The following is a 27,621-nucleotide window of genomic DNA, read 5'->3' on the forward strand; positions in this document are numbered from 1 at the left end:
TCCCCGCGCTCCCCCGACTCTGCCTTCCATGGGCCTGTCCGCCTCTGGCCTTGAGTCACTTCCCTTGCCGTGCCCCACCCTGCCCAGCCCGCCGCCCCTCCCAAGCTCTGGAGGCTCCGCTTCCCTGGCCCAGCGCCCTCACCCCTCTCCTCGCGAGCACGCGGGCGCATCCTTGTCCACCCCCACCCTCGAGCTGAGGAGGTGCCCGTGCTTTTGCACACCCTGGGAAGAGTCCCCGGGTCACGCGTTTGTGTGTGGGGAGCCTGTGTCGCTCAAGCTGGTCTCCAGGCTTCCGCCTACAGAGTCACAACTAGGGAGCGTGCCGGAGGCGCCCAGAGCACTGGCGGACCGCGGCCAGGCAACTTCAGCGAGCTGGCGCGCACGTAGGCACGCACGCACGCACACCCGGCTCCCCGCTTCTCATTCTTTGGTTACCAGGCGCGCGGTCACGTGGGCCCACCGCCGGGCGGCTGGCGCGGGAAGCCGCGCGAGAGCCGGCCGCGGGGTGCGTGTGCCGGCGCCGCCGCGTGACGTACACGGCGCGGGAGCCGCCCCTCCTGCACGGAGGAGCTGGCCGGCTGCCGCGGCGGCGTCTGGGTAAGCAACGCGGCCCGGCCCCTGTGGGTTTCTCCGGGCTCAGTCCCTCCCGCCGCGAGCCGCTTGGGGCAGCGGCCTGCAGCTGCGCCGGTCGCGGGACAGATGCAAGTAGCTGGGGAGAGGGGTGTTTTTCGTCCATTTCACATGTCAGTCAGGGCACAGGAGGAAAATGGCAACCTGGAGTGAGCGCTGGGCCGAGGATGCCCGAAGCTGTCCTTCGATGCCCGCAGAGGGCGGCTGCCGGGGCCTGGCGCAGGTCGGGACGGCAAGCGGGAGCGCAGCAAAGGCATGGAAGCTTCCTCGCCGCGGTCGAGCGACCCTGCGCGGGAAGCCCCGACGGGCCCGCGGCGTTCCCCGGGCTGCCGCGCCGACTCTTTTCGCTAGTGAGGGGGGGGGTCTCCAGGTGCAAACGGCGAGACTCTGCGGCCACTGTCCTCTCTCCCGCCCACACCTCCGTTTGTGATTATCCCTTTTTTAGGACAGGAAGTACTCCCCCAGTAATTCATTTCTTTCTTTTTTAAGATTGCAGTAATCTCATTCTTGGGCAAATCCCGTTTTTCTTTTTAAAGTTTGCCCCATGTGTCACTGCCTTCCCTAGCATTCATTATTTGGATAGAGCAAGCTGTTACCAAGCTGCTTAGGCAGCGCCTAGCGCTGTACCTGGAATTTGACAGGAGCTAACCTGTCCTCATAAATTATGCCCGTTCCCCTCTGAAGGATTAGATTTGGCATTCATTCTTTTAAGACTTAAATCTTTTTGACAAGTCTGTTGATTCTCATAGTGTTTTGTTAAGTGTTTAAAGTCCACTTCGGTATTACAGATTTTTAAAGCTGAAAGGGGCCTCTCCGAAAATCCAGTGCATCCCTCTCAGTTTGTAGATGAGGACACCCTGCCTAGAGTAAGTGTGGCTTGATCCAGGTCCTACACCTCTTGCGTAACGACTTTAGGGCTCTAGATGTCTTGGTCGTTGGGCTGTCCACCACACCAGGAGTGCAGTGCCAGTTTAATCCACTCACTGTTACAGGCTAATCCCCAGAAGTGATGGTACTTGACGTAATTCAGATAACTGAGAAATCAGGCTTGGCTGGTGTATCGTATCTTAAGGAACGGGGTTGGCAGTACTTTCAGGTGGAATAGACTGCCTGTGATGTACTTCGGATCTCAGAGTTCGCCCCCCACCCCAAGATTTGTCCCTGTTCTCCACAAGAACAACCAACATTTGCATTATTGGTTGCTTGGTTAGGTTAAGGCATCAAAGTCCTCTTTAGCAATATGGATATGTTTTAATTAAGGGTAAGTTATTAATCTGTTATCAGACATCAACTCCTTAACAGGGAGCAACACTGATGGGACAAGATGAGTAATGAATTAGGTGATGGCCGAGAGGTTACAGAGAAGCAGTAGAACATCACAGGGATGGTCAGCAAGAAAGGAGGGAGGGACTTCACAATACTTGGCACACCTTTTTGCCCAGCTCTGCCCTGAACGTCTTATTCAGAGGTAGTGAAGATGGATTCTGCTCAGCTTTGGGTGCAGTTTACTGAGTGGCCAGCTGCTTTATAGATGAATTTCGAATACTTATCAAAAAGGAGTTAGTATTGTCTCCATGTTACAAATGAGAGATTTACCTGGCTTCTATAATGCAGTAATTTGCAGTAGAATTCAGGCCTTGATTATTTATCTCCCAAGTCCAGTCAGTGCTCCTTTGCATCGTATCTTGTACCACTTTAAGCCAAGAAGGGGATGAGAGAATCGCCTGTGGCTGATTTATTGGCGCCTGTGGTTGCCCAGAGAGGCCAAGCAGGACTTTCAGCTGCCCTCTATGCCTTAGAAAGTGGAGCTGTGTGCTTCCACCCTATCTCCTGAGGGGAATGCGAAGGAGCCAGTCTGTCTAGCCGGCGAGGAGGGGCTGAGTGCCTTGGCCATAAAATATCCTGGTGAGGGCTGTGCTGGGAAGTGTTGCATAATGCCCTCCCCAATACTGAACCAAAGGGATTTATTTACAGTGATCCATAGGTGGTGCTTGACCATCCTGTAAAAGAAAAACTTGTCAATTTTAGTAATAACAGGACCAGAAAAGAGTATGTTATTGCAAGGCTCTTTTCTTAAAAAAGCAGTGCAGGTGCTCTTATCTTGATAAATTATAAAGTGCTTATACACCACTTCCTGTGTCCCCTTTCTGCATATTTATTCCAAATTGCATGTGAAGTTCAGTCTAAGAAAAAAATACTGCTCCAGTTTATAGTTACCAGCCTAGACTATGGAGTCAGACTTAGCCTTTGATCCCCACTTTATACTATTTGCTAGTTGTATGTCCTAAGCCTAGGTTTTTCCTCCTTTGTAAAGTGGAAATAAAAATAGCACCGTGTAGTCCCAGGGAGGACTAAAAGAGAATATACACAGAGCACTTTTAGCACAAGTCTTTGCATATATAGTATTTACTAATAGTAGCTACTGGTAATAACTAGAACAGTATTACTCCCTCTGTGATAGGAAAGATATAGCTACCTGAACTTGCTTAAGTAAAGTGGAGGAAGAGGAAAGCTAGTGTTTGAAACAAGCATCAGTTTCAGTAGTACTGAATTTATATTAACACTTCTTTTCCTATGGTAGTAGAAATTTTTTTTAAACCTTATCTGAAGAAAAAGTGTATATACTATTTAGTTATTTTTGTAATTTTTCCCCTGGCTACATATCAATCATACAATGACTTCTTGTTACTTCTGAAAAACTCTGGACACTTTTAAGCAAATTAGGCCATGTGGGTAACGTGTTTGTGGAACATTCCAAGACAAAGGAAGTATTGGTTCACCTATATTCAGAAGTTACAATAATTCTTGTTTGTATGTATTCTAGGTTCAGCTGGCACTGTTATTTTCTACCTTTCTCCTGTCCTTTGAGGACCTTATTTTTCTTTCAGAAGCGCAGTCTTTTTTTTTTTTTTTTTTTAGTTGAGTAAGGAGACTCCTTTGCTTCACCGGGTTCTGGTTTTTTTCAGGTCCACCAGCAGTTTGCACTCACCAGTGTTAGCATTCTTGTTTGCCTGGTGGTGTGGCTTTATCAGGCGTCCCACGTGTTGGTTAGGTGGGGGTTGGAGATGTACTAGGGCTGGCGGTGTTTGCTAACAGGCAGGAGGCCCCAAACTAACATTTCACTGTTCCGTTCAAGGTTTCTAGAGCATAGGAACTACTCTTCCACGTGGTATCATCTACCATTTCTGCTTTCTACCTCTCTGAGTTTCTCAAATGCTTAATATTCATAAGTAGATGCCCAGCATACTGCACTTTTTACTTCAAACATTTTCAGATTTGGAATTTCCATGTCATTTTTAGATACTCTGAAAATAAGTGTAATGGCATATGAGAATAAATACATCTATTTCCTAAATACTTTTTAATAAGTCTGAAATGGCTTGGTCCTCTGTCCCCAGTGCCCACCTTACTAGTTTGGGAGCAGTTTTGTTTCTTAATCTGGCTAATTTTTTGTTTTAAAGTTACAATTGGTATTACGATTTTTGATTTTTGTTCATTTAGTGTAATAGGTGTAATTTCCACATTTTGAGCACTTCTTGTGAAATTGTTTCTGTTCCTCTGTACTTTTAGAGTGTGAAGTACTCTCTTGGGTTTCCTTGGTCACCTTTCTTCTAACACAGTGTTCTTAACTGAGGCATTGTATGAGAAACACCTGAGTTGTCTTTCAAACGGGTCATCTGTAACTCACCCCCAGCATTTCTGTTTGGGTTAGTCTGGAATAGGACTGAGGCATCAATAAAGCTCTACATCAAGTTTTACAATACAGTCAGCAATAAGGGCCACTATTCCAGGATTGAATGATTTCTGCAAATATTTTATCTGTAGGTTATAAAATATTATACCACCGCAGTCATGTGAAATTGTCATTAAAAAGTTAAAATCATTGTATAAGTCTTCTATCATGTAGTACTTTGAATATTTCTGCTTTTGCCTTTGTATTTATAGCCATGAGTAAGTGTCTCAAAAAAGCTATACAGATTCGTCTGCCAACTTCCCTGTCTCCTGGTCTTAAAGATAATTAATAATAAAATCACAGTGGTAGGAACCATAGTGGAAATATCCAAGACTGTTTTCCACAGAAAAAACTGTTTTACTCCTTTGCTTCTTCTTTAATTAAAGATCTTACAGCCTGAGAGAATGAAAAGTTGTGTGTTCCAGGACATTGTTCTGGCTACTGTTGATCTGAGAGTCTGGTGTAATAACAATAGAAATTTTTAAATAACTAAAAATTGAAGATGTTGACTATCAAGCTACCCTTGAATTAAACAAAAATAGATACTGGTATAAAGCTGTTTAGTTTACTTAGTTGAATCTAATCCAGAGTTATGATGATCTAGTAAGTAAACAAGGTTTTTGTAGTCTCTCTTAAATATCAGTGCTAACTCTAATATAAATACCACTTTGATAATAGAGAAAGCACTTTAAGATGTAGCACTCCTACATTTTGCCTCTCATATTTGCAAATACAATAAAATGATAAATTATTTTTCTGCAACCTGTCGCATCTGGAAATTTCCACTAGAAATTCTCAAATGTAACTTCTAAGATCTTCCTGTGTGCAAAGAAACTTAGGCTGTTGCACATACTAGAGAAAATAAAATTGATGGTCAAGAAATAATGAGCAAAAGCTATATGAAAAGCCTAACTAATAACTTGTGAAGTAGGTTTTACTAGAAAGTGTTCTTAATAACTTTGTAATGAATTGGCCCTATTGACATTAGGTAAATCTGTGTTGCCTTAAAATATTGAAGGTATATTATTATGAAAATAAGTTTGAAGGACCATATTTCATGTATAAATCAGGTTTTATTTGACAGATCTGAATTAGTTTCATTTTTTAAACTTAGAAAATTTACCACCTTATTTGATTCAATATATTTGCAAAATCTGCATCAATATATATGTTGAAAGTTCTAGGTGGGGGTTTTGAAGAAAGGCACTGAATTTAAAGCCAGACTAGAAGTACTACCAGTACCATTTAATAGCTAGTTATCTGACTTTGGGTACCTTTTCTGTCTTCTCTGAGTCTATGGTTCCTCAACCATAAAACAGAACTAATAAAGTACCTGCTCTGTTACCTCGTAGGAACAAAAAAAGATAGTATGGGACAGAAGTTCTCAAAGTGTGGTCCAAGGACCCCCTGGAAATTCCTGAGACACTTTTCAGTGGGTCTGCAAGGATCTCCCTTTTGCAAGGACAAATTCTCTTAATATAATTGAACCAAAACACCCTGTGACAACAGATTGAATGCAGAACCAGAGAAAAGAACCCAGCTGTCTTTTTTAAAGCCAGGTATTAAAGAGGATTGCAAAATATAAAACAGAACCACCCTTGTCACTTTTAAAAATAGTTATTTTTTAGGAAAATAATGGATTTGTTAATATATAATGGGATTATTATTAATGAATTTTAAATTTTTTAAAATTTCTCACTTTTCATTTCTGATATGGTAAATATAAATATAACCCACATAAACAACAGCTCTTCGTAATCCTTAATACTTTTTTCTTAAGAGTATAAATGGGTCATAAGACCAAAGCTTTTTAGAACTAAAAAAGGGTAGTGGCTGAGTAATTTCTATTGGAACAATTCTGAGATAAAAACTATGTACTTGGAAATGGTTTTAAAAACTACCAGATGGCATTTAAGAGTGACAAAAAGGAGGTAGAGACTGGAATGAGGTCTACACTTGGAAGAAGGGAACAGCAATGGATAAGTTTCCATTTTTATGTCTTATCGTGAGAGAAGGCCACAGTTGCTGACATGAAGAGTGTGACAAAATCTAGGATAATCTGTAATCTTTCTTGCTTGAAGGAAAGAGGACAGAGTTCAGAATGACCGCACAGCTGGAAAGTGAAGAAATTCCTAGAAAGGATGTTGGGGAGACCCCAATACTGTGTGTAAACCCAACTTGAATCTCTTGCTAACTCCTAACATATATTTATGTCTAAGCAATGTTGAGCAGCCTCCCAACAACATACTTAAATGCTAAAAAAACTGAGCTGTAGGTTAAGCGGAACTTGGAATTTATAAGTTGAGCCAAGTTAATTGCAAAAACAAAAGAAAAATATCAGTACCTTTGGAAGAACATTACAGAATCTAGAGTCTATACTATAGTAATCATAATGTCTAGGATATTGTCCAAAATGAAACAGGAAACTATCACCCTTATTAATGAGAAATTGGCTTCAAGGTGACTCAGAGGTTGGATTTGGCAGAGAAGATTTAAAGCAGCTATTATAACTATGCTGAAGGAGCTCAAGAATGTAAAGCAAAAATAAGATTGTAATGTGTGAACAAATAGGAAATTTCAGCAAAGAAACAAAAAGAATAAGATGAGAATAAAGTTGGGGGGGATCTCGCTCCCCAGCTTCAAGCTCTACTACAAAGCCACAGTAATCAAGACAATTTGGTACTGGCACAAGAACAGAGCCACAGACCAGTGGAACAGAATAGAGACTCCATACATTAACCCAAACATATATGGCCAATTAATACACGATAAAGGAGCCATGGACATACAATGGGGAAATGACAGTCTCTTCAACAGATGGTGCTGGCAAAACTGGACAGCTACATGTAAGAGAATGAAACTGGATCACTGTCTAACCCCATACACAAAAGTAAATTCAAAATGGATCAGAGACCTGAATGTAAGTCATGAAACCATAAAACTCTTAGAAAAAAAAACATAGGCAAAAATCTCTTAGATGTAAACATGAGTGACCTCTTCTTGAATATATCTCCCCAGGCAAGGGAAACAAAAGCAAAAATGAACAAATGGGACTATATCAAGCTGAAAAGCTTCTGTATAGCAAAGGACACCATCAGTAGAACAAAAAGGTACCCTACAGTATGGGAGAATATATTCATAAATGACAGATCCAATAAAGGGCTGACATCCAAAATATATAAAGAGCTCACACACCTCAACAAACAAAAAGCAAATAATCCAATTAAAAAATGGGCAGAGGAGCTGAATAGACAGTTCTCTAAAGAAGAAATTTAGATGGCCAACCGACACATGAAAAGATGCTCCACATCGCTAGTCATCAGAGAAATGCAAATTAAAACCACAATGAGATATCACCTCACACCAGTAAGGACTGCCACTATGCAAAAGACAAACAACAACAAATGTTGGCAAGGTTGTGGAGAAAGGGGAACCCTCCTACACTGTTGGTGGGAATGTAAATTAGTTCAACCATTGTGGAAAGCAGTATGGAGATTCCTCAAAATGCTCAAAATAGAATTACCATTTGACCCAGGAATTCCACTTCTAGGAATTTACCCTAAGAATGCAGCAGCCCAGTTTGAAAAAGACAGATGCACCCCTATGTTTATCACAGCACTATTTACAATAGCCAAGAAATGGAAGCAATCTAAGTGTCCATGAGTAGATGAATGGATAAAGAAGATGTGGTACATATACACAATGGAATATTATTCAGCCATAAGAAGAAAACAAATCCTACCATTTGCAACAACATGGATGGAGCTAGAGGGTATTATGCTTAGTGAAATAAGCCAGGCGGAGAGAGACAAGTACCAAATGATTTCACTCATATGTGGAGTATAAGAACAAAGAAAAACTGAAGGAACAAAACAGCAACAGAATCACAGAACCCAAGAATGGACTAAAAATTACCAAAGGGAAAGGTACTGAGGAGGATGGGTGGGAAGGGAGGGATAAGGGCGGGGAAAAAAGAAAGAGGGCATTATGATTAGCATGTGTAATGTGGGGGCGGTGCACAGGGAGGGCTGTGCAACACAGAGAAGACAAGTACTGATTCTGTAGCATCTTACTACACTGATGGACAGTGACTGTAATGGGGCTTGTGGGGGGGACTTGGTGAAGGGGAGAGCCTAGTAAACATAATGTTCTTCATGTAATTGTAAATTAATGATACCAAAAAAATAAAAAGAATAAGATGAAAATTTTAGACCTGAAAATATATCTGAAATAAAAAATGAATGGGTTTAGCAGAAGTGGTAGAGTCAACAAACTTGAAGATTAGAGGCACAGAAATTGTCTCATTTGAGGCAGAAAGAGAAATAAGTGTATGTGAAAGTTCTCTGTGTAAACTTCAGTGCTCTATATTAGCATCAAGGATTATTGTTGTAGGTTTTTTCAAGGCCTGAACTCACCTTATCCCTCTGTATGTGGACTGACTACATGGTGTGTAAATCAGTGCATCTAAAAGAAAATTCTCAAATTCTCTCTCCTCACCTCAGCCATCTCCTTTCTACTGTCAGAAAAAGACATCCCGCTTTTCTCTGTGGCTAACTGCTACCCTTAGACTTTTGATTGCATTCCTTCTGGAGTTTCCTAGATATTCCTCCCCTCTTCAGCCTGAAAGTCATCTTTGCTCCCCCTCAGTGAGCAGCTCCCTCAGGGTCCTCTCCTCTCATCTATCCTTTAAGGCCTCTGCTTTCTAATGTCCCCTTGGAGTCTGATATTTTGCTCTTGCCACTTTCCTAAATTGTTGTCAGAGATCACCAGAAACCCCTTGGTTACCGCACTTGGGGGTGTTTGTAGTAGGTCTCATCCCCATGTTTCTCTGCAGCATTTTGCACCATTGCCACTGCCTCCCACCAACATTCTTGCCTTTCCTTCATTTCCCTTATCCTCCCACAGTGACAATATATTTTATTTTTCCTCTTCTGTCTTATTATGTCTTTTCTGAATTTTTCAAGGATTCATTCTTAGCATTTTTCCCTTATTTCACTCAGTGCCACCTACTCCCAGTGACTTCAGCCTTGTCATTTCAGAGAACCTCCTCTCCCTCTCTAGCCCTGCTCCCTCTAGAGCCCCCATCCTGCATATTGTCTGCACTGATAACAAATATTTCTACTCAGATGTCCAAGCATGCACACCTTGAACTCCCTGTGTCCAAAATGAAACCTCTCTTACCAAAGCACCTTCTGTGCCTCTTCTCTGTCATTCTGGGATCCTGCCTATATATTAACACCTGCACATGGCAGTTACTCTCCAAATATGACCTGAAGGAATGAATGAATTCTAGTTACCCAAGCTGCATTCTGAAACTCATCTTTGACTTGATCTTCTCTGTGTGACTACATCCAATCTGCTGCCGCGTCAGTTCTACATCTGGTATATCTTACATTCCTTCATTTCCACTGCCATTACTTGGATATTGCAGCAAGCTCCCTGCTAGTGTTTATTTCTTCTCTCCTTTCCCTTGCTAGTGTTTACATTTCGCTACTGTACCAGTCTTGACTTAATGGGCCTAATGATGGTGATAACTGGTATTTATTGAACACTTACTATGAGCCCCACTATTTCTTAAGTTCTTATATGCATTATCTTATTAAATATTAAATTAAAATCCATATTCTATAAGTGAGCCAGAGAGTTATCTTGTGAAGATTACACAACTAAATGGCAGAATTGGAATTTTAATCCAGCTGTCCAATTCAGAGTTCAAACTCTCTCGCACAGAAAACAACTTAACATAATTCTCCATTTCAAACACAACTGGAGTACATTTTAGTTTTCAGTAACTTCTGTGAGCTGACCCCACCTCTCATTATTCACTTACTTTTGTTCTATGCCAAACTGAATTCTTCAGTTATCTATATACTCATACCCCTTCCTGTAATTTTACTCATTATATTTTTTCTGCATGGAATGCTGTGTTCACCTTCTGCCTAGTCATCTAAATCCAGGTCAGATGGCTTATTTTCCACTGGGTCAGTTATTTATCTCCACCTCATAACATAACATACTCTCCAAACTGCTCTATGGCACTTAGCACTTACACTTCATGTCATAATTACTATGTTTTCTGTTTTATCTCTACTGTTAGCATGTAATCTTCATTGCAGCATTTACGTAATATTTTTTCTATCCCCGTGCCTTATACAATGCATGCTTTCAAATATATTTTTCTTTATTAAATTTCTCTTCAAACAATATTTGTTCAATAAGTGAAGAATTTAGCTGCTAGTCATAGACCATTAACCACAAGATTTTTGTATATGTGACTTTTTAGTGTGCCATTTCTCATTTCTATGGTTCAGTAGCTCATGCTAATGCACTGTATATATGGAATTGGTAGAGATGTTTATGATCTTGGGGGGACAGTAGAGAATTTGTAAGGCTTCTTCAAGGTGTTTCCATTTGAACTACTTAATTGAATCTCAGACACGTTTTTCACATATTGAATTCTCCAATATAGTTTTATGTTGGTTTTTAACACCACCTATAAATTGGTAGTGTTTAGAATCAGGGAAATATGGTAAATACAGTAGTGACTTTTGGTTAGATGGCCTTGTGAAATAGTACCACCAATTTGGATTTTTGTTTTGGCTCAAGTTTCTGTGGTCATGTTATCTTATTTTTTTCATTGCTGCTGAAAGGCTTTTTAAGATGAGATGGTAAGGGTTAAGAGTTTTTTTTTTATTATTAAGGTATCATTGATACACAATTTTATGAAGGTTTCACCCATATTATCAAGTCCCTGTCATACATCCCATTGCAGTCACTGTACATCAGTGTAGTAAGATGCTATAGAGTCACTACTTGTCTTCACTGTGCTATACTGCCTTCCCTGTGCGCCCCCTACATTGTATGTGCTAATCATAATACCCCTTAATCCCCTTCTCCCTTCATCCCCATCTTCCTGCCCCACCTACTTACTCATTGGTAACCACTAGTCCCTTGTTGGAGTCTGTGAGTCTGCTGCTTTTTGTTCCTTCAGGTTTGCTTTGTTGTTTACATTTCATTTCCAGTGAAATCATTTGGTACTTGTCTTTCTCCACCTGGCTTATTTCACTGAGCATAATACCCTCCAGCTCCATCCATGTTGTTGTAAATGGTAGGATTTGTTTTCTTCTTATGCCTGAATAATATTCCATTATGTATAGGTACCACATCTTCATCCATTCATCTATTGATAGGCACTGAGGTTGCTTCCATGTCTTGACTGTTGTAAATAGTGCTGTGATAAACACAGGGGTGCATATGTCTCTAAATCTGGGGTCTTGTTTTCTGAGGGTAAATTCCTAGGGGTGGAATTCCTGGGTCAAATGGTATTTCTGTTTTTTGAGGAACCTCCATATTGCTTTCCACAAATGTTGAACTAATTTACATTTCCACCAACAGTGTAGGAGGGTTCCCCTTTCTGTGCATCCTCGCCAGTATTTGTTGTTCCTTGTCTTTTAGAAGTTGGCCATCCTAACTGGTGTGAGGTGATATCTCATTGTGGTTTTAATTTGCATTTCCCTGATGATTAACGATGTGGAGCATCTTTTCATGTGCCTGTTGGCCATCTGAATTTCTTCTTTGGAGAAGTGTCTGTTCAAATCCTCTGCCCATTTTTTAATCAGCTTATTTGCTTTTTGGGTGTTGAGGCATGTGATTCTTTATATATTTTGGATGTTTACCCTTTATCAGATATGTCATTTATGAATATATTCTCCCATACTGTAGGATGCCTTTTTGTTAGAAAGTAATCTAGTTTCCTTCTCTCACACGTAGCTGTCCAGTTTTGCCAATACCAGCTGTTGAAGAGGCTGTCATTTCCCCATTGTATATCCATGGCTCCTTTATCTTATATTAATTGGCCATATATGTGTGGGTTTATACCTGGGTTCTCTATTCTATTCAATTCATCTATGGGTCTGTTCTTGTGCCAGTATCAAATTGTCTTGAATACTGTGGCTTTGTAGTAGAGCATGAAATCAGGGAGCATAATCCCCCCAGCTTTATTCTTCCTTCTCAGGATTGCTTTGGCTATTCAGGGTCTTTTGTAGTTTTAATTTTTTTGTGTGTCTTTTGTGGTTTTTGATTTTTTTGTGGCATATGATTTTAGAACTATTTGTTCTAGTTCATTGAAAAATGCTGTTGATATGTTGTTAGGGATTGCATTGAATCTGTAGATTGCTTTAGGTAGGATGGCCATTTTGACAATATTAATTCTTTCTACCTATGAGCATGAGATGTATTTCCATTTTTTGGTGTCTTCTTTAATTTCTCTCATGAGTATCTTGTAGTTTTCAGGGTATAGGTCTTTCATCTCCTTGGTTAAGTTTATTCCTAGGTATTTTATTCTTTCTGATGCAATTGTAAATGGAATTGTTTTCCTGATTTCTCTTTCTGCTAGTTCATTGTTAGTATATAGGAATGCAATAGTTTTGTTTTTATTATTTTTAATTGGAAGAGAATGGCAAACAATTATGTTTGAATAAGTAAGATTTTTAAAACTAATGTATGAATGTAAAATTTAAGAAAGCAGGTTGCATGATTCTTGAAGTACAGTATTAACTTATGTAAAGTTTTAAAATTTACAAAAACAATACCATACCTTTTAAAGGGACATATACATATGCAATAAGAATGTGACAATGTACAAGACATAAACAACAAATTCAGGATGGTTACCTTTGAAAACAAGGTGGGTGGGAATATAGAAAGAGGGAGCAATGCCAGGGGGTCTCTACTACATTTATAATGTTTACTTTCTGTGCTCAGGAGTGGATGGGTAGGTGGGTGTTTGTTACATTGTTCTCTATATATACTTGTCTATCTGAAATACTCATAATTTTAAGAAATGAGGGAAAAAGGAATTTGTAATATTAAACTTTAACAAAAGATTTTTCTTAAAGTTCAAACTGTATAATTCCCCCCTGCCCACTTAGCTCCCTACTCCCTAGTTTCCTTCCAAGAAGCGAACATTTTATTCACTTCTTTGACCCTTTCCAACAATATGTATATAAGTAAGAATGTATTTATGTATAAATTCCTCCTCAACTTTTTTTTTTTTTTGAGAGGGCATCTCTCATATTTATTGATCAAATGGTTGTTAACAACAATAAAATTCAGTATAGGGGGGTCAACGCTCAATGTACAATCATTAATCCATCTCAAGCCTAATTCTCGTCAGTCTCCAATCTTCTGAAGCATAACGAACAAGTTCTTACATGGTGAACGAATTCTTACATAGTGAATAAATTCTTACATGGTGAACAGTACAAGGGCAGTCATCACAGAAACTTTCGGTTTTGATCATGCAATATGACCTATAAGCCATCAGGTCAAATATGAATATTCGTTTGATTTTTGTACTTGATTTATATGTTGATCCCACATTTCTCCTATTATTATTATTATTTTTATTTTTAATAAAATGCTGAAGTGGTAGGTAGATGCAAGATAAAGGTAGAAAACATAGTTTAGTGCTGTAAGAAGGCAAATGTAGATGATCAGATGATCAGGTCCTCCTCAACTTTTAAAAATAAAATAACCACTCCACCCCTTTTATATAAGTAGTAGTCTATCTATACAATTTTAAATCTCCCTATAAATTGGTGTTTAGAATCAGGGCTATTGGTAAATACAATAGATAGTGACTTTTGGTTAGAAGTGGAATAGGCCATCTTTTATACTTTTCTTAATATATCTTGGGGATTATTCTATATTAGTACATTAAATATGTAGTTTTAATAAAAATATATTTAGGTTTTTATCAGTAATAATTAACTTTCTCTTTACCAGTTATTTAGTCTAGACTTCAGTAATAAGTATAAATATTTGTTTTGCTTTGTCACATTTGCTTAAGCAACAGGAAATGCATGCTTCTTCTGATTCCACTTTCCAGTATTCCTGATGCTTCCTGAAGTGCCTCTGTGTATAAGCCAGCCGTTCCCTAGGTTCCTCGTTTGTGGGTCTGTTTGCTCTGGGAGGTGGAGAGGGACCACCTTGGCTCTTGAGCTTGATAACCAAGGTTTGAATCCCCTGTTCAGCCTAGCAGTGAGAACTTGGGTAAATTAATCCTGTGCTAATTCAGTTCCTTCATCTGTAAGATGCATTGAATATTCCTTTTCCTTTAGAACTGTATTGAGAATTAGATGAGCGAAAAATGCTTGACACTTATGAAGCACTATGAAATATTAGCTATTTTTATTATATTATTGATCTCTAAGCTAACTGCTGCCCAAGCTACCACCAGTCTCCAGATGGTTAACCCCACTCTCTCGTCATGGATCTCCTTAGACATTGGCCTCTCCCTAGTGAGGAAACTTGACTCTCTTTTCAGGATCTGCTCTTTGAGAGGAGGTTCACCCAGCTACCCAGTGATTGCCTTTGTACCACATCTGTCTTCTCCCTGAAGTGCCAGGGCTCTCTACACAGTTGGGATGGAGAAAGTGGTAAACACAGCCTCCCGCATGCCTGGAATCACTGCTCTCTTGCATGTCCTTGCTGCTCACACTAGACTTCTCCACTAGCATTCTGCTGCGTATATTCCTCATGTATGATTTTTTCCCGAGACCAGTGGTCCCATCCTTCGTTCTTCCTTGGGGAACCTCCATGCTTGTATGTGTCTAAGTCCAGTTAAGATCAGGGTGTAAATCCTTTCAAAACCCTGGGGCTCCCGGCCCCCATGTAAATCCAGGGATGTGGCTTGACATCTATTTTAAGGTCTCCTGAACTTACTGTGACTGATAGGTTTCCCAAACACTGTATGACAGTTAGAAGGTCAGTGTCCCCTGAGTATAGAGAGGATCCCTAAGTAGCAGTGATACCTCTAGCCCAGCCAGGACACACTGTTACGTTATTAACATTTATAGCTAACATTTGAAACCAGTTTCCATTACAAGTGCTTTTCACATAACTAAAGTCTGAGACAGGAATCAGTACCTCATTCTCCTTTTTCCAATGAGAAAACGGCTAGAAATTTTGTGGTTACACAGATAAAAAAAGGACAGGCCTTTCTTTTGCTTCTGTGTCAGTCATACCAAGCTGCCTTCTTACCAGATGAAAAAAGACTGTATTTTACAATTTCAGCAGAGGTTATATACTGAATGTCATAATGGTAGGATTTAATATTAGCTAGATTGGATTGAAATTAACAGTATTGAAAACTGTGGAATAATTTCATTTAAATTTAGGTGTCCTTGTACTCTGTAGGTTTTGTGTGAACAGTAGTGAGTTAAAAAAAACAAAATTTTTGTCTTTTTTCTTAGAGCCACAATGGACACAGCTAGCCATAGCCTTGTTCTCCTGCAGCAGCTGAACATGCAACGAGAATTTGGTTTTCTGTGTGATTGCACAGTTGCTATTGGAGATGTTTACTTCAAAGCCCACAGAGCAGTGCTTGCTGCTTTTTCTAACTACTTCAAGATGATATTTATTCACCAAACAAGGTAAGGATGTACTTTTGTAAATCAGAAGAATTTTTAATACTGTGATATAGCTAAGCCTTATTATAATATTTTTGGGAGGATTCTTTGTTATCGGGTCACCTGAAGAAATTTTTTAAAATTTGTCATTCTTTTACACATCAGCTATTAAACTCAGTGTATAGGATCCATGGTGGAAGATAAGAATGACAATAATAGCTAAAATTTATCAAAGGCTTATTCCATACTCAAGTACTAAGTATTTGCCTAGTGTAAATTTTATTGTTATCCATACTATTTTAGAGGAAAGGAAACTGAGAATGAGTTTATTAACTCATCCAGGATTATGTAACAAATAAGTTAGACTCAAATGAAGATCTGTGCTCTAAAAGGCCTGTGTTCTTCACCATTAAGATGTTGATTTCTCTTCAATAACACTTTTATAGCAGGGTTTCAGTATCATAATTCTACCCACTATATTCCATATGGCAAATTAAATTCCATATTCCATATTAAATATGTAAATTCCAGAAATCGTGTTTCAAAAAGTTTCTAAAATTTTTTTGATTTGGGTAAACAAAACACGATAGGCATGTAGGGACAGGAAAGTAGTATTCAGATTCTGAGCTCTTGGATTAGAGAACCATCCTAGGATTTAATCCATCCTAAATTGAAAGTGAATGAACACTTTAAAGGCTCATCTGTGAAATTTGAGTCCAGCCTCAATTACACATTTTTATTTAACTGTTCATTCAAGTATTTATTGAGTACCAGTGACCCTTGAACAACATGGGGCTTCTGGGCATCAGCTCCCAAGCAGTTGAAAATCCACATACAACTTTTTTGACTCTCCAAAAATTGACTAATAGCCTACTGTTGATTAGAAGCCTTACTGATAACATAAACAGTTAAGACATACTTTGTATATGTATTCCATATGTAAGAATATGTATATGTATTCTTACAATAAAGTAAGTCAGAAAAAGGAAAATGTTTTTTCAAATTGTTGCAGATCTTCAAAATTTCTTCCAATACATTTATTGAAAAAAATCCTTGTGTAAGTGGACCCATACAGTTTCAAACCCATGTTGTTCAAGGGTCAACTATACGTAAATGTCAGGCACTGTGCTAGACCTCAGTAACAGGTATACTCCCTGCCCTCAACGAATTTGTGGTGTAATAGAGAAATAATGCATGTAAAGAAAATAAATGCAGTGTAATTGATCGCTCTGTGCCTAGTTTCCATCTCTGTAAACACTAGCCTAGTATATCCATAGTATACCCCATGGTGTTGAAAAGATTAAACAGATTAATAGCATTAAAATGCTTAAAACAGAACTGTTGTTAGCTACCATTACTATAAAAGAAGTGTTGTACAAGGTAGAGTGGAGTGTCAGCAGCCCTATTTCAATGAGGTTGAAGTGGGCTTTACAGAGACCCTGGATCTTGATAGATCAGGAGGATTTTTTCGGATGTTGTAGAGGAATGCAAGAAGGTACACTGCAGGCACAGGGGAAAAATGCATGAAAATATATGCAAATATGAACCAGACTAGCATATTCAGAAAACAGAGTAGATCAGAATGACTGGACTTTGTGGCATAAAGGGGGAAGGAGGCCAGAGTGCAGGGCAGGTCATGGGTAGCCTTTCCTGCCATGCCAAAGTTTCCTCTCTTACATAAGTGTCAATGTAGAAACTAGATTAGAAATACTACTTTAACGTCAGTCTCGTCTGAGAGAGCCATGAGTTGGCTTAGCTGATGCCTGTTGTGTGCCAGGCATCGTGTTTATGCTAAACAAAATCCAGGAGCTACAAAGGTGGCAGACCTATTATGTGGTATTTTTGTAGAGCAACAAAATCCACAGTTAACAGAGCTCTGTTTCTGACACCCAGTGCTTCTGACACATTGAAACAAACTTCTGTTCCAGAGAAGAAGCCCAGTGACCGATCACATTGTTCCTTGACATCCAGACACAAGCAAGGGATTTCCTGATTTCTTGTTACATAGTTAATTCCATCTATTATTTAAATGCTGGACACCTATGTAAAAGATGGGGTTATTTTAAAGCCTTTCAAAGTGATACTTTTAAAGAGTAGAAGTGAGTAGTTATATTAATATAGTTTGGAAGCCAAAATAAAGTTAGTGTAATTTAAGCTCCAAATAGTAGCAATTTCAATAGACCCTTTAAAAATTTTTTAATATTTATTATTGTGGTAAAACATACATATAAAATAAAATTTGCCATTTTAACCATTTTAATTGTATAATCCATTGGCATTAATTACATTCACAGTATTGTACAATTACCACTGTCTATCTCTAAAACTTTTCATCTAAACAGCAGCTGTGTACCCATTAGGCAATAACTTCCAATCTCCCTCCTCTCCCCCACCAAGGTCCTAGTAACCTTTAATTTACTTTCTGTCTCTATGAATTTGCCTATTCTAATGGCAATTCTATTCTATTCTTGCCTATTCTATTCTTGCCTATTCTATTCTTATAAGTGGCATCATACAAAATTTGTCCTTTTATGACTGGCTTATTTCACTTAGCATGTTTTCAAGGTTCATCCATCTTGTAGTATTTATAAGAACTTCATTCCTTTTATGGCTGACTAAGGTTCCTTAGTATTTATATGTCACATTTTGCATATCTGTTCATCTGTTGATGGACACTTGGGTTATTTACACCTTTTGGCTAATGTGACTAATGCTGTAATGAACATTGGCATACAGGTATCTGTCTGAGTCCCTGTTTTCAGTTCTTTTGGTCATATAGTCAGTGGACTTAAATTCCTTAAGAGCAAGGTACCTCTTTTATTCATCATTTTTCTAACCCCTGGCACCTAGTATATTGCATATTACATAGGAGTCACTGAATAAATGTTATACTAATCAGAATAGCTATTTCCTAACTTTAGGCAGTAGATTGAATAATGAAGACTTAGTTGTTGCAGGGCCATAAAAGTGAAATGCAATGAAAGTTAAGCTTTTGCTGCTGTGTTTCATCGAGGCAAATTGCTAAATTTGAACTTCTTAGGAAGAAATTCATTTTGTGTGGGTCTGTTTTTGTTTTTAACAGTGAATGCATAAAAATACAGCCAACTGACATCCAGCCTGACATATTCAGCTATTTGTTGCACATTATGTACACGGGGAAAGGGCCAAAACAGATTGTGGATCATAGTCGTTTGGAGGAAGGGATTCGATTTCTTCACGCCGACTACCTTTCTCACATTGCGACTGAAATGAATCAAGTGTTCTCACCAGAGACTGTGCAGTCCTCAAATCTGTATGGCATTCAGATCTCAACAACCCAAAAAACAGCTGTCAAACAAGGGCTGGAGATCAAAGAAGCTCCTTCCAATAACAGTGGAAACAGAGCTGCTGTCCAGGGTGACCACCCCCAATTGCAACTCTCTCTTGCTATTGGGCTGGATGATGGCACTGCAGAGCCGCAGAGGGCCCGTCCTGCTGCCCCAGCCTTGGAGGAGCACCAGAAGCCCCCAGTGTCCATCAAGCAGGAGAGATGTGACCCAGAACCTGTGATGTCCCAAAACCACCCCTCACCCTCCTCAGAGCTGACAGGCCCCACTTTCACTGAAAGCAGTATCAAAATGCACTTATGCCATTACTGTGGGGAACATTTTGATTCCCGTAATAATCTAAGACAACATCTCCATACCCATGTGTCTGGATCCCTCCCATTTGGTGTCCCTGCTTCCATTCTGGAAAGTAATCACCTTGGTGAAGTGCAACCACTTAATGAAAATAGTGAGGCTCTTGAGTGCCGCTGGCTCAGCTCCTTCATTGTTAAGGAAAATGAGCAGCAGCCTGACCACTCAAACCAGGGTGCCACAGAGCCTTTGCAGATCAGTCAAGTGTCTTTGATCTCAAAAGACACAGAACCAGTAGAATTAAACTGTAATTTTTCTTTTTCAAGGAAAAGAAAAATCAGCTGTACCATCTGTGGTCATAAATTTCTCCGAAAGAGCCAATTGCTGGAACACATGTATACACACAAAGGTAAATCTTACAGATATAACCGATGCCAAAAGTTTGGTAATGCATTAGCCCAGAGATTTCAGCCGTATTATAACACCTGGTCTGATGTTCCCCTGAAAAGTTCTCGCTTATTGCAGGAACAGTTAGACTCATCTTGTGCCTTAGAGTCAGAGCTGACACAAGAAAATGTGGACACTATCCTAGTTGAGTAGAGGTTTCTCCTTTAGAATTTTTATATTAATTATGAAAACAAAAATCCACATGCATTTTTTAAATTCATAAATTATTTTCTTTTTTAACATCTATTCACCGTTTTTCTTTACCACTTATCCACAGTTTTGAGTTTGTATATACTAGGTCTTCTTATTGTAAGACATGTTAATACATGGCTATTAAAATGTAACCTTCAGTTAGGTTGTGAACTTTTCATAAATTAAGTTATAATTTAGATATCAGAAGTCAGTGTAGAAACAGGAACACTAGAGTGAATAGTTCCAGAATTTCTAAGGTTTTCCAATGTTGTAGAAGCAGTTAAATCAATTTGAATATGAAATAAATGAAAAAAATTTAAAGAATTCTTTGGACTATCGCTTTTAGCTAATGTTTCACATGAATAAACCCCTATGAGGATTATTTTTAAACATTTTCTGCCTTATAGGAAGTTAAGAGTTCTTTTAATGCATAATTATGTTATGATATATAAAAAATTTGTTTTAAGACATAGCTATACGAAATCATGAGTAGTTTTAAAATTATTATTATTATTATTATTTTCTTTTTTTTTTAGGAGAGCAAGGTACAGGGTTTTATTTAGAGATAAAGTGAGAGGACAGAGCTCCCACCTTGTGCCAGGAGGGGACAAGAGAGTCCTAAAATTATTTTTTACTAACTAGCTCTGCAACATCTTACATGGCTTTTATTTATTTATTTTTTAACATCGAGCATACCTTATTTTTAATTAAAAATATTTGAGGTAAAAGAGAGAAAAGAAGAAGAGTCAGACATAAAAAAAATCCTAAAGAGAGAAACAGAAAGATACATACACTTAAACATACAGAGACCAGTTCAGATAGAGCTGCATTGACTAACACCCCAGTGTTGTTAATTTATCTAGAGTGTTTTCTTAAAAATGTTAAGAACAATTTGAGATTTTTTTATGACCAGAGGTTTACTTGAGTTGAAAGAGGAAAATGATAAAATACAGATTATTTTTCTATCCTCAGAGTCAGAGGATTTTCTAGGCTTTGTGAGTTGATGTTAATTTTCTAAAAATCAGTTAAGAAGTAATTTTTAGTGGTTCAGTTTTCATTTTTTTTCTGGCCCATAAAACCAGCAGAGTAAATATATAGTCAGTGCCCTTGAACTATGTATAAAATCCATGATAGCTTTCTTCTGTAAATAAAGGAAACTCTGTTATAATAGTGAAATTTACAGAGCTAAAAGCCCAGAAAAATTAAAATTGACAAGTAAATGATAGCTGCTTCTTCTCTGGAGCTGGGAAATACACTTGCTCAAACTTTACCACAAAGGATAGATCTAAATTGTTTCTAAAATGTTTGAATTTCAAATACTAGCTAGTCAAGAATAGCAAAAGAGATAGGTTTCAAAATAGCCTAATTTCTTATTGTATGCTGCCCTGTAAAATTCTAAGGCTCACAGACATTTTAATCTATTAACTTTGGTTTGTGAGGCTTTAACTGCATGCAGACTCTTTGAGCTCTGTCGTAACTGCTTACTTCTGAGGACATTTCCTGACAACATCAGAGTTTCTCAGCAGCACTGGAGTTCAGTCAGGAGGGAACTCAAAGAGTAATCCACTTCATTCTAAGGGCACAAAATTTTCTCTGTGTAAACAGTGAGTTTAGGTGAATTTATGACATTACAAGTTTTTCTTGAGAGCTAAATGAAAAAATCAGCTGGGCATTGTCTTGAGGTAGTTGAGAGTGAGTAAAGCTTCCTAGGGTTAAGATTGATAATGTGTGAAGAGCAAAATCTACAATTATGATACAGGATCAGTTGTATTGGGGGTGGTTAAACAATTATGTTGCTCTTTGGGTCAGAGCTACATCTGATCTTAAACTTAAATAATTTAAGTAATTATTCGAACTCATGCTGCCCTCAAAGATTTCATCCCATAGGATAAACACAAATATTAAAATTGATTTCAAGTATTTAAGGCTATTTGGGAGATATTTCCTAGACTTCTTCAAGTAAAATTTTCCTCATCATGATAGCAATTTTTCTGATTTTTCTCATCTGTATTCTTTCCTGTTTACCCAGTTGTTAATCTTTGACACAAGAAGTATGTAGCTAAAGAGAGGGATTAGGGGTATGTATGAGTTGTGGGATAGGCAGCAGTACAATGCAGAAGCATTCAGAGTTTGGCTTATGGCTGATAGCCATGATGGACAACATTAATTTAAAGCAGAAATTTATCTACATTTGTTGGGTGTTAAGAAAATAGTAGTTAGTGCGTGGGGGGCACGGGGAGGACTGCGCAACACAGAGAAGACAGGTAGTGATTTTACAGCATCTTACTACGCAGATGGACAGTGACTGTGAAGGAGTATGTGGGGGGGACTTGGTGAAGGGGGGAACCTAGTAAACATAATGTTCTTTCTGTAATTGTAGATTAATGATACCAAAATAAAAAAAAAAAAGAAAATAGTAATTAACTGTATTTGTATTCTTATTTTTTAACATTAGGAATTCAAAGCAAATATTCTGTCCTTAGTCTTCATAATATCCATTTTAGAAAGTGGGAAAATGTTAACTCCATTTTATAGAAAAAAATTCTAAAAGCTATGTTCCAGTGACCCAAGGAATAGTGGTATGGGGGGCTGATTGCGGTTTTTTTTTTTTTTCACTCATTCAACAGGCATATTTTAAAAATAATTGTGATGTGACTGACCCTGTGCCCTGAGTGAATTCTTTAAAACATGATTCCTCACCAAGAAAATCTGCTTTGCGTAAAAAAAGGTCTTCCAGCTAAGCCCTTTAGTTTTGACTACATCATCTGCAAGATGGAGCTATAATCTTAACCACATAGGATGGTTTGCATAATGATTACCAAGCTCTTAAAACTAGAAATGCTATATGCACCTTAATGCATCAGGCAAATACTAAACAGACATTTTCCCCTTGAATCAGTTTATAATCTTCCCTTCCAGTTCATGCATATAGTTTTCTGGAGTCAGTATTTGTCCTTATTAGCATATTGTCAGAATTCAGTAACTGGGAAGTGTAGTCTGCCTTATAAGAAAGCCAAGATTTCTTGATTTTCTATCTCTTGAGATTATTATTCATTGCTCTGCTTTTCTGATTTCCCATTTTTAAAGTGGATATAAGCAATCCCTACCTCACAGGGGTGTTGTGAGGATTTGTATTAAAATAGTGTTAAATTTTCTCAGTATTGATAAAAACCAACCATATAAAGAAAACTACATTTATTCTACAGCTAAATCTATGAACTTCAGTATTCCAATCTGTGAATTCTAGACCATGTTAGAATAAGTCATATATTATTAATACTCAATAATTAATTGACAACATTCTAATTTTTATTTTTACAAGTATTCTAGAAACAGCAGTGTTGCTAGGATTCCTGTTCTATAGTTTAATCATCAGTATTTATAGCTCTCAGCAAGGAGAATGTTGGCTCTTTGGCATTATTGGGGCTAAAACCCTGCCAATTTCAAGCTTTATTGAAAGTTTCCCCAAACTTACTGTTTACACATAGGAAAGAGTAGAAAACACCATTTTCATTTCTTTGATATAGGTCTTCTGAAAAGAAGATGGGGACAAGAAATGGAGTGGGGAAAATAAAGTAGTAAATTCATTATGTTCTGTTAAAATACTATCAGAAAGGCCTCACTTAAAACTGAAGGAAATACATATTTATCATGAGAAAAGTCTGGAAAATGGTATAATTAATGTTTATTTGCATAGGCAAATTTTTTATGTTGTAACTAAGATCCTTGTTAAGTATGAACTTTTGTAGTAATTGAGGTAAAAATAAGCCATGTAAGGAGTTTTCATAATGTAATTTGTGTCTTTGTATGAATTAAACTAAATGTAGCTCTATGGTATTTTATTATAATAATTTTTAAATTCCTAAGAGTGAAATCTGTAATGATTATTCTTTGCTGTACTTCTATGTTTATATGGTTGGACTTTTTGAAAACTGGTGAGATTATACAATCTTAAACCTGGATGTCTTAAATACAAGGAACCACAAACTGGGATTTTTGTCTTCAAAACCTGGAAGAATCCATTGTGCATCAGTGTGTATCTGTGCCACACTTGATTACTTAGTAGATATTGCTCCAATGAAATTGATGTTAACTATTTTGTGCCAAACAAAGTAATTTACTCAGATTAGATGAAATACAAGCTTAAAATACTTTCAGAGAAACTTGATTTCAAAAACTTGTACAATAAATAAGGCCCACTGAAGAAATCTTCAAAACACATAGCAAATACAGGGGACTGAAATCATTATAATACATTATATGGTTAAACTGTTCCACATACTGTCCTGTGATTTTGCCTCAGAAACATTCTTTTAGAAAATTTTGTGTCCTCTAGTTGGAATGAAAATAGTGGTTTTCATGTATTTTATCATGACAAATAAATTAATGTGACTTGATTATAAGCAAAACTTTTTTTTTAGCTCAGCTTATAGAATGTGTTCTTATTTTACAGCAGTGTCTGCCAAATGTTGTCTTCCTAGTGTTGAGGTAAGTAGTCTCTGCCAGGTAACATTTTGGATGTGATACAAAAATGTATCAGTGAGGCCAGTTCTCATCAACCATGAGCTGGGTTAATAGAAAATTGGAGTCCTAATCAAGTGCTTTCCAGCTACCATCTCTGGAAAGAAAGGTAATAATCTAGTCATTTCCCAGAATTTTCTTGCTTTGCTCCTTTCTTCCCTATTTACCCTCTACTGTATTTCCTTCAGTAACATAATCTGCCACAGTGGTTCTCAGTGAGGGTGTGTAATGGTTCTGCAGAGAAACAGAATCAACAGGATGTGTGAGGGGTGTCCAGAAAGAGAGAGAGAGACTGATTTATTATCAGGAGTTAGCTCATACAAATATAGAGGAGAATCCCCAAGATCTACAGTTGAAAAGCTGGAGATGCAGGAGAGCTGATGATGTAGCTCCAGTCTGAAAACCATTAGGGACCAGACACACGAGGCAGGAAAAGACCAACCTCTCAGCTTTGTAGGCAAAAGTTCCCCTTACTTTCAGGAGGGTCAGCCTTTTTGATCTATGCAGGCCTTCAACTGATTGGATGAGGGCCTCCCATATTAGGGAGGGCAGTCCGCTTAACTCAGTCTGCTGATTCAAATGTTAATCTCATTCAAAAATACCATAACAGATACACTTAGAATAATGCTTGACCAAATATTTGGGGACCCCATGGCCCAGTCATGTTGATACATAAAGTTAACCATCACACAGGGTGATCCCCCTCATCCTGGGGACATTTGGCAATGTGAAGATATATTTGATGGTCACAACTGGGTGGGAGCGGAAGAAAGGTTGCTACTGGCGTCTAGTAGGTAGAGATCAGGGATGATGTTAAACATCTGAGAATGAAGAGGACAGCCCCTACAACAAAAAATTATCTAACCCAAAATGTCAGTAGTGCTGAAGTTAACTAATCCTGGTCTAGAAGGTTAAATAAGTTTTGTGATGGTTGTCAAGAGCTAAAGGATACTAAGAAATTAAACATGGGGATTTCCATCTCAGTGTTCTTTGAAGTTAATACTGTTCTTATGGAATAGAGATATGTTTGTTCAGAATTAACTTATATTTGTATTATCCTTTATCCCAGCTTTTAAAAGAAAAAATGTGATTATTAAAAAATTAGAGATGTATTAAGCAGTGTTAAATCTATTCTTAAACAGTGTTTGAATTAAACAATTGTGTCTCTAACAGGGTGTCTTTGTGAAATTAAAATGTGATTATAGTTTGTAATTTGTGTAAATTTTTAATCTGGCCAAAAGGTGGCACCAGTGTACCTATTAAAAATCTATTTTACATTATGCTCAGATGTGCCATCACTATTTAATTCACTGTTTATGTAGTTCCTAGCTACTCCTGGACCTTGCTTTGCTTTATAGAGTCACAGTGAATGAGAATTTTACTAGAATTCCATAATACACTGAGTACTGCAGTATCTTACCATCCCTCTTTGATCAAGATATTCTCAATTTACAGGTAAATACAGCAGCGAGCACTGTGATATGAGTGAGAAATAAACTTTAATTATATATGTATATATATATGAATTGTGTGTGTACATACAGCAAATAACTTTAAAATAGCACATTCATTGTGATTATTATATAAAGTATTTCTGAGGATTCTGGTAAATATTTAATAGTAAGACCTTGGAACTTTAGTCTCAGCCACATTTGTTCTTCTTATTAGGCATCAGCCTCCATTTTGGGGCCTGCCCAAGAAATAAAACCGGGAACATGTGGGCAGATACTCCCTTGTTTCTTGCCTCTTGTTTCTTTTCTTCACAACCCCAATCTGTGAGGTTGGCCTCTATTTTTTCTGGTATTTACTTTCTTTTTCTGGTGACTTTCTAAACTGGTGTTCTTTATTCATTGCAACAACTTGGTTATATGTCAAAATGATAGAAATAAAATATATTTCCTTAAGCTATTGGAAAATCATGGTGTCCTTTCATGTCAGAAATCTGAAGGAATAGTGGTGTGAAAGGTGTTCTGTGCACAACTGAACTGGCCCCTGCCCTCCTGGGCACTGGGGGAGGCTTGTGCAGGAAGGAAGCCTGGGAAGGAGGCCTCATCAGCTGCCGTTATTACCTGTTGTCTGATCTGTGTTATTACTGCCCATGTTAGATTTGTGCCAAACAGACCTTTGAGGAATGAGATCTTGTGAATTTAGCTCTGCCGCATTTTCTAAGCCAAATGATACTTTTTCCAAGCCATGTTTTTTTGGTAACTGGCATTTGTAGTATCTACAGATCTCCTAGGGAGGAAAATCTAAAGAGCATGTCATGGTTCTTTAGAAAAAGGTTATAACACTTACAAAGGTAAGGGAAAGGTTTTAAAATACAGACCAAAGATTCCAGCAGAATGAGGTGTTTTTTTTACTGGACCGGTTCTGATTTCCCAGCACTGCCCCTCATTCATCTGTGTGCAAAGTCTGGTGCTCCCAGCTCAGTGGTTCCTGTCCTCTCTATCACAGTATTTTAAAGTGAGGGAGGAAAGTCACATAAATGGAAGACTCCTTTTTTTATTTTAAACATATCCTGTTTCACTGTTTACATCACCACAGTTATGCTCATCTCTTGAACTGGTGGCTGTCTTCAGAGCCGCGGCATATTGGCCATACAGATTATGCACAATAACACTAGGGGGCACCACTCACCAAATGATGCTTATGCAGTTGGGCTGTACAGTTTGCACAGCCCTTCCTCTCCTTATCCTGATTTAAATGTTGTATTTAAGAAGCACTTAATTTCAAAGAAGCACTTTGAATTTCTGCAGCAAGTGACAATTTTCACTGATGCAGCCAGGAGATTACATTAAACTAAAGTACACACATGGTATAAAGAACAATGATATCAACCAGAAAAAATTAGTACTTCCTGGTTCACACACTTAAGCATGTTTATGGATAGTGCAGTTTTTAAAGGATGGATTTTACTGTATGCAAATTAGGCCTTGATGAAAAAAGTTAAGACCACCAAGATAAATATAGAAAGACTTAGCACTTAGTGAACTACAGTGATTATCATTTACTATTAAACCTTCCACAGGTCAAAAAAAACATATCAACCCGATATTTTAAGGTATAAAAG

At 38.1% G+C, this 27,621-nt stretch overlaps 1 protein-coding gene across 2 annotated transcripts; it reads left to right on the forward strand.

Annotated features, from left to right (window-relative positions):
• Window positions 1-27: 27 nt before the first annotated feature.
• Window positions 28-25,831, forward strand: ZBTB25 (zinc finger and BTB domain containing 25). Of its 2 annotated transcripts, XM_037006434.2 has the most exons (4): window positions 28-597; window positions 15,619-15,798; window positions 18,857-19,800; window positions 24,484-25,831. In XM_037006434.2, the coding sequence occupies exons 1-4, from the start codon at window positions 29-31 to the stop codon at window positions 24,552-24,554; spliced, it is 1,764 nt and encodes a 587-aa protein (XP_036862329.2). In that variant the 5' UTR covers window position 28; the 3' UTR covers window positions 24,555-25,831. The 2 variants fall into 2 exon arrangements, with proteins under 2 accessions (XP_036862329.2, XP_036862320.1); XM_037006425.2 differs by having other exon boundaries at window positions 18,857-25,831.
• Window positions 25,832-27,621: the final 1,790 nt, after the last annotated feature.

Source organism: Manis javanica, chromosome 8, assembly GCF_040802235.1.
Source record: "Manis javanica isolate MJ-LG chromosome 8, MJ_LKY, whole genome shotgun sequence".
NCBI lineage: Eukaryota > Metazoa > Chordata > Mammalia > Pholidota > Manidae > Manis > Manis javanica.

What these genes read in the sequence shown, in the direction of transcription:
- ZBTB25 (XM_037006425.2), top strand. Translation starts at nt 29, where the DNA reads ATGGGCCTGTCCGCCTCTGGCCTTGAGTCACTTCCCTTGCCGTGCCCC. An exon ending in GCTGCCGCGGCGGCGTCTGG is followed by an intron (nt 598 to 15,618) that starts GTAAGCAACGCG and finishes CTTTTTTCTTAG; the next exon opens with AGCCACAATGGACACAGCTA. An exon ending in ATATTTATTCACCAAACAAG is followed by an intron (nt 15,799 to 18,856) that starts GTAAGGATGTAC and finishes TGTTTTTAACAG; the next exon opens with TGAATGCATAAAAATACAGC.